This window comes from Phalangium opilio, unplaced genomic scaffold (genome assembly GCF_054372755.1).
Source record: "Phalangium opilio isolate 3A_F unplaced genomic scaffold, DU_Popi_V2 ptg000217l_1, whole genome shotgun sequence".
In the NCBI taxonomy this organism is placed as follows: Eukaryota; Metazoa; Arthropoda; class Arachnida; order Opiliones; family Phalangiidae; genus Phalangium; species Phalangium opilio.
Genome location: NW_028324218.1, coordinates 8,889,645 through 8,906,626, shown reverse-complemented (window position 1 = coordinate 8,906,626; position 16,982 = coordinate 8,889,645). Strand labels below are relative to the sequence as shown.

Sequence of the window (16,982 nt, the reverse complement as noted above, 5' to 3'; positions counted from 1 at the left end):
TCAACACAAATACACGGAACAAATATTGAGATAAATAAGTGATAAATTCCATTATGGTGTTTGTAGGAATTTATAAATTCTGGCACTTAACACTCTTAAGTTAAGAAGTGTTTAATGTTAATTACAATCCCATTAGGATATAAATGGAAAACTTAAAAGCATGCATGGAAATATTTAACTTTCAAGACTATTTACAATTGCTACCAAAAGCTTTTCACACAAGAGTTTTATAAACAAATAAATATTTCCACAATTTTTTTAATCTAATCAATTATACCAATATGTGAAATATTTAAAACAAAATCAAGCCTCGTTGTATTTTAAAACTCGTTGAAGTTGCATTCGGAATCATTTTGAACTTCGATAGTGACCTCAACTGACCCTTTTAGTCGTATTACTCGAAGTACTCGAAAGCTTACTTAGCTTTATGGACGGTATAAAAGATCGTACGAGGTGGTAGTATAAAGTTAAACGTCTGAAATTATCTTTCCAAAACAGTTTTATCTCTATTGTCTTGTTTTATGGTGCAAACGCAAATTATAACGCCATATAAAAGTAAATTTCATCCTACGCGAGCGTTCAATTACGCGTAAAGCGTCCTTACTGTGACATTGTCAACTACAAATGACCCAATGCCTTACAATATGGAAGCATTGCTCAACTTCACTAACGTGAGCTCGGACAGTATCATTGGCATTGACCATACAGTAAGTCCATCTTTATTTATTATTTTTTTTTCTTGAGAATGTGTTTCTGTAAGTGTGCCAAACTGAGTCGAAAGTGTCTTAGAACATGTGGTCTACAATATGTAGTTACTTAGATATGGTATCCCAAACATTTGTTGGCCCCTAAATCAAGGAAATAGTGTAATAGCACATGTTGAGTAATTAGATTTTCATTACCACCGTATGCATGCACACTTCTACCTATTTAACAGTAGTAAACTTCTGCAAGGTAAAGGTTCAATAGTGTTCTAACTGACTGATATGTTTTACTTCACATATGTGACTATTTCCTTAGTTTTGGGAGAACTGATCTCCGTAACTGAATGTTGTAGACCCATGCATGTTCTTGGTCCTTTCCCCCCCAGTTTCGCCCTAAGAACACATCCTGTACTGTAAAGCGTTAAAAACGTAAAATGTTTATATGATCTTAGATGTTTAGTTCAGTTCAATGGTTTTCCGGTTCATTTTCATTTAATTTAGAACCATTGAGAATTAATTGAACCTAATTACGACATTCAGTTCGTTAATTATTTTCTGTAAATGTTTCTACCACGACAGAGCTCAGTCACAGTGTTCTTTTTCATTTAATTGCGCTAAAATTGAGAAATTAATTTGAAATCATTCGTCACGTGCAAGATTTGATTAATTTTACTAAGAATATGGGAAAATTTAATCTAGGCATGCATACTTTGTACAGAAACTTTGTCTGCTAATATTTCTTCTAACATAGAAAAAATGTGAAAAGAGGGTAATATTTTAAATTTTTATCTAAAAATCATTTTATTTCGAAATAAAAATAGTTCATGGTAATCAGAACATAGTAGATTAAAGCATTGAACGCCACGAAGTACCGCAGAATTGGTTTAAAATCTTAGTTTCTTAGTATTATTCTTAAAAGAAATGAACTCTTGTTATAACCAATAAACGAAACTGAACATTTCATTGCATAACGCTAGAAAATACTTTGACTTTTAGAGTAGATCTTTTCGATGTAACTAAGAGTGAAAGAAAAGGGGGTAAAACACTGCCTTCCCCCTAGCATTTTGGCGCCTGCGCTGTTGTCTTTTTGTATCATGAAAGTGCGCAGAGAGAGCAATGTATCAACCCCTTTTTTTACATCGAAAAGGGTACAAGTGATTATAACACATCTATTGCAATAACCTTTAATTTAAAATATGATAATTAATAGTGAATCTATATGAAGAATTAATATTCCATCAACTGAGAACAACAACCAATTCATCAATATTGAGTCGAACTTATTGCTTATACACTGACTGTTGTACTTGGTTATTATTTGCTGTGAAATGGTTTCTAATGTTTGCATCTTTGATAAAGCTACGTCAACAGTTGCGAGAGAAAAGGAAAACCACCTCGGAGAAAACGGTTGACTTGTAGTTTCGAAAGTTTAAAAGCGCTGATAAATTGATAAGTTCTTGATGTTAATAATTATCGTATTCGGAATATCATCGCACTCAGCAACTTCTATTGACTATTGATTTTTCCATTCCCTCCTCTCGTGAGCAAACACAACACGCATTATGCTAATTGCCTCTATTTGGAATCGATTTGAATTGTCCAATGAAGGTACAAAATTTCAATGCCATCATGTGAAATAAGTAATTTTGATTCATTAGAGGTTAAAGGGGCAGTTCAGACCGTGGGACAAAGGACAATCTTCCCCATAGAGCTTAGCATAGAGGGTGGGTAGAAAATGGGAGATGTTTGGTCAGCCCATTTAATATAAAACTATACTATCTGTCCATTGTCCAGGTCAAAGTTTACCTTGAATTGCATAAACAAACGATTCCCTAATTTGTAGTTTTATACAAAACTAGGCACACGTGCTTCCATAGTTTGGTGACCCTAATGACCTCAAGGAGTCAAGGTCAAAAACCAAAAGGTTTAGTGTCACCCAGGGAAATAAATCAGTCCATCGACACCTCATTTTACTGTTGCATTATCAAACAATGATAAGCAAAAACTGTCTTAGTGGACAAAGACTAGAAAGTAAATTAAGATAAGAGAACGAAATGAATTGACTGAAGTACCAGATATTTAATTTTTTCAGTTTAAAGACATGATTTGAAGAAAAGAAATACCTTCGTGTTTTCTTGCAACTGGTAAACCAGTAGCTTCAGTGTAAAATTGGTAATAAAAAACAACTAAAAGCGTAGACTTACATTATCATTATGCCTGATCAACTAGATTTCTACGCTTTATTCACGCATGACAATCGGTGTAAGTTGCCATTTTAACGTCTTAGCGTTTAAAATAACTTAACTCTACCAGTGAGCTCTAAATCGAATTGAGGTCTAGTTGAAGGAATTACCTATTTTAACTTACCGTGTCGTTTAGAACTAAATATTAGTGTTCATGACTTTCAAATCGGTCTCGATAACTGTATATTCAAGGGCAACTATATTTTATGACAGAATTTCTTGGGCAAGGTAGTGAGTGCAATTGAGTGGTGATAATGGCTTCTTTTCAAGAGAGTGTAGCCGTGTTAGTGCAATTCACCGTGTAATTGCTATGGAATTTTTATGGGCATTTTTATTGCCGAACATTTTGCTGACAATAAATCTCTCTGTATTTGCCTCGCAACATTTCAATGTCTTAATACGAGTCACCATATAATCCTTTTACCTAGAACCTAGATTTATGTGGAATGAAGGAGCCAGTTTACAAGAGTGTTTCGTTTTATTGAAAGCGTGTGTTAAAACAGCGATTGTAAATCATGATAACGTTATCATTTTAAAAAACCTGTTTTGGTAAACTCTGTTTCGCAAATCTTTCGTTGATCTATGAAAAATTAGTATGACTACGCTCAAACGAGAAAATTTATGGTTGTTGAAGATTTTTTGCTTGGTAGGAAACGATTTTAGAACGAAAAAGTTTATAACAATGGTTCTTGAAACTTAACACTGTATCGTGTCAAAACTTTCGAAAAATCTTAACCCTTTGTCTATAGCCCCTTTTGAAAAGTCTATTTATAATAGACTTTTCAAAAGGGGCACACGTTATCGTCTGCTTCTAAATTCAAAAATTAACTAAAAACCTGACGACACAAGTGTAATATTGCGAAAAGCACACTGAGCATAGTCATATATATGTATATAAGAAAAAGCCACCCAAGACGATAATGTTTTTGACTGAAACAAAATATATGGATGGAAATTTCCCCGTGACGGATTTAAGAACAAAAGGGGCACGTAAATTGCGTACGGTGAAGGGACCAGTATCAATTTGTCACTATGTTTACAGCTACGTCGTTTATACCTACGTCAAAGGTGAATAATGCAAGCTCACTTCAGTTTCCATAATCCACCCTATCAGAAAAATATCAATCCAAAGTTATAGAAGATTTACCTTAGATAATATCCAGGAATACAAACAGGTAGTAGGAATAATTGTGTACCCATGTTCTCAACGTATCTCGATGGATTTTGAGGGAAGAGTTTATGTATGACGAATTTTACCTGTCAAATAACCTATATCGTTGCATATTGCACACTGCGCACGCCTAGGAACTCGCGTTGCTATCAACCAATGAAATCACAGTTAGAAATACGCCATCAGAATTATGAGGTGTGACGGGTAGTAAGTTCTCAAGTCGAGCCCACAAAACCAGCATAGAAATGAACATGGGATATATGGAGACACAATGATTCCTAAATAGCTGTATGAATTTTTGGGACTTAATTAGAACTGTGTGAAAGTAAATGAAGCTATTTTAAATCGCACAAATCAACAGCAAATTTCTCAAATGATTCAAATCGCAAATCAATTCCCAATCTGCATGCACATCAGTCAAAATGTGGCATGCCAAAATCATCGATGATTACCTAGCCTTCTGCTGCATTGGATAGCACAGTTACTAATTACTTATAAGAACAAGTTCCTGGAAGATTTTGTTCAAGCTTAATTCCGTAAATCACTTCCAAACCACTGATGATTTGAGTTTGACAGTTTCAAACCTTGCAATATCTCGTTAAAACTGACAAATGACCAAAGTTTGTTATATTTGTCAGTGAAATTCGAATCAAGAGATACACTTACGGACTATGACATCATGGCAATATATTTCTTCGAATTAATCTACTTTTTCAATCCATCGCCTTCTTATAGTCTTATCTCGAAGAATAGTAATGAGTTTTGTATAAGACGACGAAGCTTCTAATGCTGTCAATCACGTGACATCAACAAGTTCAACCTAGCCTTGCATCGGCTCTTGCCACGACTTGCATAAATAGGGCATCTCCTTGAAATCAATTGTTCATTTACTTATACACAAGCAAGCGCGAAAGTTATACATTATACACTATTGGACCTTCATAATACTTTACATTATTGGTCCTTAAGTAACTTAATTTATATTTCTTTTATCACGTTAATTGTTTCAAGGCTCGGAAATCTCACTCAGTTCAAATATTTTATTATTATAATTTACTTGACGAAAGCTTCTAATAGTTGTGTTAAATAAAGACGCGATTTTTTTAAACATGGAAACTGTTATGAACATCCTTGACGTAGCAAACTCTACCGAGGGCTTACTAAATGAACTTTTGCCGGCTAGTACGACTTTTGTGAGTACTAATTATTTATTATTATTACTTTATTTAGTGGAGTTTAAGATCCTCGATAAATTGCGAATAATTAGTTCACTTTCATGATCGAGACAAAATATGCTTTGAAAACTAACCCTCAAAAGTTTACTGCCAACGTTAATGTTGATTGTATCATAATCGTTGAAAACATACCGTAATTAAGATAATAATGGTTTTACCCTATAATGTATAAGTGTGGATCTACCATTGGGGCTTATTATCTAATTTTTCATGCGAAACCAAATTGTGAGACTGCTGAGTCATCTTCGTTTAAAAGTTTCTCCACCTAACTGTGGCTTACTGTTATTTTCAATCCCTGGTCTGGTTGTTGGACGTTGGCCACTTAAAATGGCGAAAGCTTGGAACGTTTTTAAATTAAGTGGCCACAGGGCCAGTAGACCCCTAAGCATTTAATTTTTAAACTGGTCCAGTTAATTTTTGAAGTGGAAGTTTGTCCTGGGCCACCGCCTTATTTCTCAGCTTGGTCTGGTTACCTGTAGAGAGATGAAAGTGCGTGGATTCAGGATTTAATGATAGAAATGCGTTACAACCACCTTTATAACCAGACCAGAGGAAGTTACAGTAAGTGATGGTTTCTTTTTAGACCAAATCCCGAACCAGGACATTCTCCTTTACATGATTTTTGTAAAAGATGCATGCATCTTACGTACTTATGAAAAGTTTGATAACCTTATTGTTATGTTAGTTTAGCTTAGCTTAAAACAACATCGGTCGAAAGAGACGCGGTTTTTCAGTGTACATGTCAAACAATATCGATTTTTCTGCATATTCGAGTTTGGGTTTTTGATAACAACAATCAACGTTATACATAAATTCATGTGTGATGTATACGAATAATAGGGTAAACACACTTCAAATTGCCACGTTGCGTGTGACAAGGTCATTCCCGATGCGATCGATTACTTTGTAGCTTCCAACAGCTTCCTAGTTGCTTTGTTGCTACAATAAACGCTGTGCCATGGTATCCGGGGTATTAGCCTTCGACACGTTGAAATAACTTTTAAATCGTGTGTTTTAAATGAATGTTATGCAGCTTTTTCGAAAGTATCTGTTCTTATCAGCTGATAAATGGAATAAAATTGACCAAAGAATGAGCGAAAGGATCAGCAAACTGAGATTCCACTAATTTCCTCATGTCGTACATATTGGCTCAGAATCCTCAGATTAAGAGAAATTAGGCCTAGGTTTCATTGAAAGATTCTTTTTATATTATAAGAAACAATACCACGATCTAAGCATAATCAAAAACCCTGTTTATTGGACCGAAATCGCCCAATGTATGATGTCATTACCAAGTTGTTCTCTCTCATATACCGAAGGCGCAATTCTTTCAATCATGAATAAATGCAGCTAGTTTTGTAACATGATTTTTACCAGGGTCGCCCCTTTCGTTTGTTCTCCGGCTCATCAAATTTTAGATGGACATCGAACCGTGCTAGGGTGAATTCTATAACTGTTTGGTACTAAATCCTCAGCAATTAACCCACAAACCTCGTCTTGACAAATAGTTAAGCTGATGAGGGAACTATTTATCGCGTATGTGATTCGGTTTAGTAACCTTGCTCCTAGGGGTGTGCGAATACCACTTTTTGGGTATCGAACCGGTTATCGAATACCAAAAAATTTTCCTTATCAAATACTGAATCGAATAGTTTATTCCAAATCGAATACCGAATAGTTGGGTCTTGGTAATTTTTTCCTTCCCGATTAATCGCGAATAGTTAAGCCTAGTAACCGCGAATATTTAACCCTAATATTCGCGAATACTAGGCCAACTATTCGCGGTTAATCGGGTAGTAACCCTAGGCTACGTTCAGTAACTGGAAATCGGAAAAAGCCGTTACCGCTACCGATGTGTATTTTTCCGAACGCTACGTCAGAGTGACGTCAGACGTCACTGAACGATTTTTTTCTCTGTCTGTTGCGTTTGATGATGGTTTCCATGATGGCGTCTGCTAGAGATCTTGGATTGAATCGAAAACTGTTATTTTTGTTATTAAATGAAGTATCTATGATGATGAAACGGAATTAACCTTAATTGCAGTTGAATCGAAAAGATCTAAGAAAGAAAAATGTGTTATTGTTTCGCTAGTGGCTTTAGACTGGATTGCTCGCCATGTTAAACTTCAATTAATGACGTCATAAATCCGATTCGCATCGAAAAAACCTGCTCTTCCAGCCGCTGCGATCGGTGTCCCATCGATGCGTAGCGTGACGTAGAAACCGGAAGTGCGAAAAACCGTACAGTAAAAAAATCGGTCTCCGATGCGCGCAGCGCTGCGTACGCTAGCAGTTACTGAACGTAGCCCTAATATTCGCCAATAGTCAATACAAAGCAAGGAGAAGAACATTTAGAAGCTCCTAAATTTCAAAATACCTCTCCTCATTGGTGGTCAAGTATTTCTTAAAATTTTCCTATTCACTTGCTGGTAGTTTTTGATGGGGACAAATAAAATTGGGATGATATTTTATTAAATAAGGTGGGTCTCTCTAGTGCCAAGGACCTATATTTATGGTAGTCGAACTTTAACCGAATAGCCAGTTCAGTATTCGATATTCGAATCGAATAGTGAAAATGGGCGTATCGAATACCGAATCGAATTATTCGGTTCGGTATTCGATCGAATTATTCGGTTCGGTATTCGATCGAATTATTCGATTGAAACGGTTAACCGCACACCTCTACTTGCTCCAAATTTTAAGGGATGTTGGGAAGAATCACGCTACAATTACTCCGCTTTGTGGTACACTTCTCTCGATGAGAAGTATTATATACTTTTGATTCAACTTATTGTACCATAAGTTTATAACCTATGTCCGGAGATGAGTTATAAACTTATGATTGTACGCATTCCTGTTTAGCAAAGCGCGCGAAAAAAGGATTTTCACTAGATATCTTTCCTATCCACTCCACTATATCTTATTTTTTGTAGGCGAAGGCTTAAGCTGTTAAGCTCAAGTGTTGTCGTCATCATTTTCAAGTGCAGATTAACAGCGGTCTCAATTTTTGTAACATAATTTAAGATAAGCTGAGACATCTCGCGGTTTTTTCATACAGCCAAGGAGGATATATAAGCGGGGAGACTCGTTTTGGAAAGGGGGAGATAAAGAAAAAGAGGGAGTGGCGCGCAACTTCGACGCGCAAGCCGTGTAATAAAGGCGCACGTCGTTGGAAACGAGGGATATTCAAAATTATAGACAAGCTCATGAGACTTGCTTGAACGCATGCGCGACAATGTACGTTCTCTTTCCGTGAGGGAGTAGCGGTAACCATGGTAACCGGGGAACGGCACAGTACCGTTTTAATAACGGGGGCCTACGTGCATTTTGTTTGACTCCGAGTCTTCCTTCTTATAAATTCTCCTTGATTTAGAAAATGACATTGGCATATTTGTTATTTTTTGGTTTTATATGGCTACACTACTTGATTACGAAAATAGATGATGTCATTTTGTGGATTTAGCTAAGGAATTGGTACAAGGATACTGCAATTTAATCCTGCTGAGGGGTGTTAAAATTTTGTATTTATGTTATCTTACTTGGGGTGTGGCTGCGGGCTTCCATCAGTTGCACGGTGGGTACCCAGTTTGTACTCCTGGCAAGTGATAACACGTATTTGAAGCTCATATAAGTGACCAATGTCCTTCCTCGCGGTCTTTTAACTAATCGACAGACAGAGCAAACCACTGTTGCACTTGAAGTATCGTCTTTTATAGCAAGACCCAAACCTATAACCAGTGTTCTTTGAAGATTGCTCGATGGTTCTCTAAAATGGCATGTAAACGTAATGATCGAAGACAAAAGCTTTCCTTCATAAACATAAATCTTTATTTTCCGCTACTGTTCGAAATCTAAAATTCGAAATCCCAGGTCCCTGAAAATATCCGAAATCGATCTTTCGTATTACTGACTCTAAATAAGGAAAATCGATTATTGTTATATTGGAAATGAACCGATAAAACGACATATTTCATAACTTCCAAATACCAGACGTTAGTAGATGAGTGTATACAGATTTCTAGAATCATAAAATCACTAATATCGTACCAAGGAAACTTATACCAGTCAAAAATCACATGAAAGGAAAAATCTAGTGCATATGGCTTCAAACAAATGGACTGGTAACTCACGTCTTTGTTGTCCTAATACCGGATATTACGTGTTAACCCCTTATTAAGCAGACGATACTCCTGCCCTCTTTTGAAAAGGGTCTTTTTTGGGCCCACTTTAGGAGCCCGATAAAACTTTCGAATCAGTCCAATCCCACTCAAAATTGCGAGCTCTGCTCTACTCTGGGAAATAAGAATATTTTTGAAATAGTCCTATATGGACTAGTAATCCCCTAGTGACCAAAGTAATAAACTGGGTCCACCCTTAGTTTTCCCATAGATTTGCAATTTTTTAACTTGTCCAAAGCAATTAATGAACTAGTTTTGGACCAGATGAAATATCATATTTCCCACACCGTTTCTAATCCGGTTTCCAATAGAAACCTTTAAAATAAGACGGCGCAAACACCTCCCTAATTTTGTCTCGCATTGACAACGTCTTTTCTACGGCAGACCCATACTTTTGAAGAGTATTATAAGGTTACGGTTGAACCTGTCAGGAATTTGCACTTCCCAGTGATTTACTTCTACCAATATTTCTTCAAAAAACATCTAGATCTGGCACCCGTATGAGATTACTCCTTTACTCAGCTCATGCTTGGAATTCAAGCAGCAGCAAGCAATGTTGTTGCATTGACTGCTTTTCAGGCACCTTACAGGCAATCCCTTCTCTTGCCTTTTATCGACTCGGCAAGTCAAATAAAGATTAAAGATACCTCTTCACGTTTCATTTCGTTTGACTGCCTGCAACGGCTCAATGCGGGCCACCCGCCATCCTTGTATCGCTTCCATTTTGAAATTGTACTGTACATGTAGCGGGCAAATTGTAGGGGGCGCTGCTAGCGGAGATGCTAGGCCATTCGGGTGTACTTAAGATTAATAGGAAGACGTTACGTTATCCAGAAGGTAATATATATGTGTTCTTATAAGAAAATAGGCTATAGAGAGAAGCGATTTAAAGGGATACTTCAACGTTGATTATGAACGTTATCAAGAATTCGTTCGCGTTACTGGGAATATGGGAATAGCTTTAATATAATTATAACATAAGTTTATAAGATATGTTCCATAAGTATGACACTAGATATACTTCGTAATGCTAGAGACTTAACAGAGAGCTAGTTCGAGGGAGAACGACAAGCGAGAATTGAAGTGCTACACTCGGTTAATTTTGCAGTTCGTCTCCCTAAGCCTTGGCAGCGCCTCACTAGGCGTCACTTTATGAGAATCTATGACGTTTCACCTACGTCACTTCATGACAAGCCCTCAGTAAGGAGTGACAAACTTATGATAATAATCTTTAGCTATTGAAAGGAATAATCACACTAAGCCAGTAGGTAGGTCCCTTTGCAATGCATAGAGGGTTTGTGGTTAGAGACAATGCCTTAGATAAAGAAAAAGCACATTATACTATTAAACCCAAGCAACTTTAGATGTCGCATAACGCCAAAGCACCTTCATCTGTCAAGTTCCCAATGGCTGAAAACAGCTTCTCAGTTCCCATATGTATGCAATTTTTATAGCGACCAAATTGAGCCATTGGATCATTAAAATGACGAAATAGCACTTAAATATATTCATGAGAAACGAACGTCATTCAAATTCTTCAAAGTTTTCACCTGAGAATAATTATGAACAATAAACAAACGTGACTTCCGAGCATTTAAAGTTGTAAACATCATTAGCAGAAGCAGAAGTCAGATAAGGGACTAGAAATAAAGTGCTCTAGCATGGCAATAGATCCTGGCACTAGTGAACAAATTTGAGGATTTTATGCCGCTTCCATCGCGCCTACACTAAGAGAGAAAAAATTGGTCGAGCTCCAACATTTCCTACCCCCTTCTGTTCAACCTAAAGGTGTATAACACGGACGCGGCTGCTTGAATCTAGTTGTGCCGTCTACCGCCGCGAGTGTCTCACGTTCTGGAGGGAAAATTCAGAAACCACTACCAGAGGGCCAACCGTTGGTGTGTTATCAAGAATATTCACTTTCGCCAAGTGAAGAATTTGGTTACCTCGATACTTCTAGTCCCTTATCTTACTTCTGGCAGATGTTATAGCAGAAATGAAAGGTAACGGAACAGACAGAATTCTGTATCATATCCCTTTATGGAACTCACAATAACCTAAGTGTCATGAACTTACAAGAGTACCTGCAATAGTCTCATTGCGAAGTTTATACCTTAGTGCAGATCGGATAATTGATTTTTCCCTGTGTTTGTTATATTATAGCCTTCTTTCGCGCTATAGAATTTTCCTTTGGGCAATCAAACAATAGTTGTTTACATTTCTTTTCGTTCTTATAAGTCAATAAACACATTTAGATTGCGTGACTTCAATATAATGAGATAAATTAAGATTACACCCGTACAAACAAAGAAAGTCAATAATATTGCAACTTCATTTACATAGCTGGGGAAAGGAACGTTTTTGCACGCCTGTAATTTCTTAAAGTGCCCTCTATAAGAAACGCGGTCCTTCACCTTAGAGGCCGGACATTATCGATTTCAATACCTCAAAGGGATGCACCTAGCTATAATTTATCTTTTTTAATCGAAAGAGCGTATAAAATAATGCGTATATCAATTGGAACCATGTTTCTATCTACAATATTAAAGATGTTACAAGCTATTATGTTTCCGTACTGGACACTACGCCTTAGGCTTTCTTGTGGAGCACTGGATGGACCCCTATTGGACGCCTAGTACCACATGATGGATTCGTCCAATAGGAAAGAATAACGTGTAGTGTCCTTTACGGAAACTTAATTGCTTGTATCTTCTTTAATATTGTAGATAGAAACATGGTTCCAATTGATATAATCATTTTATTATACGCTCTTACGATTAAAAAAGAAAGAAATCTAGCCTGAAGTATATCCCTTTATCTTTCGAAGTCTTCAAATTACACGTAACAAAATATGAAGTATCCATCCCCTTGCATAAGTTCAAACTTAACCCACAAGCGTGGAAAATTATTTCACCGTTATAATGTTGAGGAACCCACCTAGACCACAGGAAAAAATTAAATTGAATATCGCCGCATTTTCTTTGTTGTCATGTTAGATCTGGATAGTGAAATTGGACAAGTGATTTTGAATTGTGTTTTGCATTGCATGATTAACTGCAGTTACATCTTTCAATTGAAAACTGAACTTGAGTGATTTTGAACTGTACAGATAAGATTGTTTGCTATAGCATCTTACACCTGAAAACTGAACTTAGGATTTGATAGAAAAGACCAAATGCATGTCCTTGCATAGATTGAAATAAAACTCGATGGTGGTTTCATACTTCGAAAATGATAATTGAAAGTCTAGTTGTGACGGTATTTTGCTAATTGAAAACTGAACTTTTCAGAAGAGACAAAATTCATGTCCCTGTACGGATTGAAAGTCCTTTTAGTTTCGGACTAATTTCATGATGTGGGTTCGTCTACATTAAAACTCGATGGTGCGGTTTCATACTTTGAAAATGATAATTGAAAGTCTAGTTGTGACGGTATTTCGCCAAGGTTATTTCCTCTAGTAACTATTGACCGGAAACACCCTTAATGCAGGGAACGTGCTCGCAATATGTTACTCGACGAAATTGCTTTTTCGGCTTAGGAACGAAATCGCTGCAAAATAATAATCCGTTCGAGGCAACCGAGAAAAACCTGAACGATAAACAGAGGAGAGCTACGTTACTCCTAAGAAAATCGAGATAAATACGGAGTGTTTACAAATACTATTTCAAATGAAATATAAACAGTATGAAAATTTCGTCGTGGTATAATGTAACACCAATATAATAAGTGCACTGGTAGCTCAGATTCTTTATTATTGTTGTTGTTGTTGTAGTGTGAATTCTCTCTCACGTCTGATTGGACGTATCTGTATTAGCACCTCCTATTGTGTTCCTCTAGTTCGAGAGAGAGAGAAATGAGCCAAATCTTCTAAAGTGTTTATATTTCTTTCTCGAGCGTTCCTTCGCCTCTTGCCGTTATATTCGTCGTGATATTTTCCTTATGACTTTCAAACACGAGCTTAGCCATCACATATTTTGTGGGTACAAAGACACAGCCTGACAACATTAGTTCCCGAACGATTTCTTGGATCTCGTTACAAAATTATACAAATTAAAATGTATTGGAAATTTCTTGAACTTGATTTAGCTATTGAATGAACTGTAAAATGGTCGATTTCGATGTGAGGTTAAATGTTTAAAACACATCACTGCACTTAGTACACCACGGAGGATGGTCAACCCTGGTTTTGGGAAGACAGAACGAAAGTGTTTCGTACATTCTAAAGTCATGTGTATTTGTCCATCGTGAAAAACCGCTGTAGATTACTTTAAAGTTAATTTTAATCGTGAAAAAAATCCCCTTTAAATACATAAATCTCATCCTCAATTTAATAAGGGATAGATTTAATTTTAGAAGTAGGAATGGAGAACAGAGTAATCTGGGCGCGCGTCAAAGTCCCGGACCCCCTTCCACGGGACGGAGGGGTATGACAGAGGTAAAAAGGAATTACGGATTTTTCGCCGTCCCCGTCAGCAACGTCATAAAAACGTAGTTTATGTGAGCCAATAAGATAATTTGAACTTTTCGTTTGTTGGAGTGAGGGGCTCTATACTGGGCTATGAGTCGGACTGAAGTAAATACTAACCGTTCTCCATTCCTACTTCTAAAATTAAATCTATCCCTGATTCAATATCATTTTAATATTTCTACAAAAATAATTTAATTTAATATTAGTGACAAACAAATTTGTTCGAATGAATCACATCTGATCATAATTTTCTTTCATTTTCCAACCAATGAAGAGTGAAAGCTAGTAAATGTTTTGAGAACAAAATTTATTCACTGTTATAAACCCCAAAACTCTGTGTGAGAAAAAACATGGCACTTTCAATCCACTGGCAAATCAATCTACTTAAAACATAACGGGATGGCGCCAGTGCGGTTGAATTGTATACAGTTCTTACGAATGCACTTCAACACATAATAACGCGTAGGCAAGCTAGTATACGGCACGGGTAGTATAGCATGACAGTTGGATCGATGAAGACTCGTTCTAATCGTCGACATTCACGTAACGCCATTAAATAAAACAAAAACTGTTGCTAGGCTAGGTTGTGCCTTGTCCCAAATATAATACACGTATATACTACCAAAAGGCTTATCTAATTTATAATTTAAAGCTTTTAGATTTTCCGAGCGTTGCACTTACTTGTTCGAGCTCTTTTAACGAGACAATACTAATGCAACTATCTGATATTTTTAAAGGTACACGTTTTCAGTAAAATATTAAAATTCTTATATTGATCTTCGCGACAACTTAGAAACACCGTGTCAATGATTTAAAACTCTACACTAGATGGCATTGGTAGTATTAAAGGGATATTAAAAAAAGGCGTATTTAAAAATTATTTTAAATAAGTCACAGGCACCGCGTGACGCTAAGATCCAAAGACTCCGGTTCATGTTTCATACGTTTGTCACGGGTTTCTGAGAGCTTGTTATGAAGTGACGTAGGTCATAGATTCGAGGTAAAGCGACGCCTGGTGAGGCGCAATCAAAGGATTAGTACAGACTATATAAGGAAGATGGACTGCAAAACCGTTTGTAGTCAATTCTTGCGTCGTTCTCGAACTAGCTCTCAGTAACTCTCTAACATTACGAAGTATAGGTAGTGTCATTCTTATGGAACATATCTTATAAACTTATGGTGGAACCTAGTCCTTGTTTTAGCCTGATTGCAGTGGCAATTCCCTGAAGTGATAGTTTTCGAAATAAAACGAACAAAGTTTCTTTAAGCTACGCCTCTCCTCGGTCACGTGTCTTCACTTTACCCAAACGCCACTGCCATCTATGGAGCACTTTCAACTGCACTGACTTCGTAATTCTGAAATTCTCAACTAAAAACTGTCATATTGTAGTTTGGATGACACTAATGAGAGGTGGTGTCCCATATGGGCAATGTCCCTACGGCAGACTCATACTTACGAATATTTTCGTTCCATTTTTCGATGAAAGGTTTTGAGTTTAATTAAAAAATTACTGTAGAGGTGTTATTTATCCATATTCAAGCGAAAATGTCCATATTTGGGTTACAGCAGAAAGTGAACACCTAGCCGACATATATTTTAGCAAGCCCAATTCGACCTAATTCAATATTAACCTGTCAACAGAAAACTAGTTAAATTTCCGTTATAAATGATCTATTGGTTCCTGTTTATTGCTTGTTAGATCTACATTTGATTTAATAATTGGTAGATTTTAATTAGTCAGTTCTTTAATAATCCATCAAATCTAAATGACTAATATGCTTATCAAACTTTAGTACTGGTGGTACTAAATCCTCAGCAATCAACCAGGCACAAACCTTGATTGTCTTGGCGTGGCGGGACAAAAACGCACAAGTGCATGCATGCGCCTTGGCAAATAGTTTGTTCGGTTTAGTAACCTTACTCCAAATGTAAAATAATGCTGGGAAGAATGATGTTACAGTTACCCCGCTTTGTGGTACACTTCTCTCGAAGAAAAGTATTATATACTTCTGGTACTACTGATAATTTCTGTTCATTGATTTAAATTTATAACATTGCAGCTAACCTTACTGTTTACCTAGCCGTTTTCAAAAATCCATTACTTTAAAGTCTATAAATAAGCCATACTTTATGCATGTAAAAGCCCGGCTTGTATCTCACAAATGTTAAAGGTCCTTCTCATAGGACGTTTTAGCTAGTTCTTCATTGAGAGTGTTTTCTTCAATATCAATATCAAACTCAATTTTAAAATGCGTTGTTAAAGTTGGAAAAGTTCAAGCTCCATGCGCGTATAGAAACAGTCGATTAATGATTAATAAGTTATTCACGAATTTCTCTTAAAATATAAATAATAAGGCATATTTCAGACGCTTCTCCCTAAAATTTATTTCATCGGGAAATTATTTATTTAAAAGTAGTAGGAATATGTAAGGGTCTTATTGGTGCAAGTCATAGTAATCCCCTTCCTTCTACTGGACTTGGGGGATGGGAAAGATGAGACGGGCGTTATTTTCCAAGACGTTTTAGGTATAGAGGATGAAGTATTTAACTATTTATGACGTCTCCTTCAGCAACGTCATGTAATTGTAGATTTAAAGGCCGGGAAACGGCGAGAAGGGTTCTTGTCAAACTGAAAACCGTGCATCGAACTAACAATGGGCGACCGTGCTTCAAACCTTTTAGGGGTTCTTGTCAAACTGAAAGCCGTGCAAAGCAGTTCTTGTCAAACTGAAGATAAACAATGGACAGTCTCTTAAATTTTGTTTCCCCGACTTTTTGCATCCCCCATTTAAGAGACTGTCCATTGTTTATCTTCAGTTTGACAAGAACCGCTTTGCACGGCTTTCAGTTTGACAAGAACCCCTAAAATGTTTGAAGCACGGTCGCCCATTGTTAGTTCGATGCACGGTTTTCAGTTTGACAAGAACCCTTTTCGCCGTTTCCCGGCCTTTAAAGCAAAGGTTTTCTTTTTAATCGAAAAAG

General features: G+C 36.7%; 1 protein-coding gene across 1 annotated transcript in view; it reads left to right on the top strand.

Moving 5' to 3' along the window:
• Positions 1-377: 377 nt before the first annotated feature.
• The window catches only part of LOC149616126 (mitochondrial sodium/calcium exchanger protein-like), a 48,209-nt gene continuing 31,604 nt past the window's right edge, over positions 378-16,982 (top strand). The window contains exon 1 of the mRNA XM_089856046.1: positions 378-707. Coding sequence (XP_089712172.1) covers positions 633-707 — 75 coding nt within the window. The 5' untranslated portion in view covers positions 378-632. The remainder of the gene's footprint in view (positions 708-16,982) is intronic.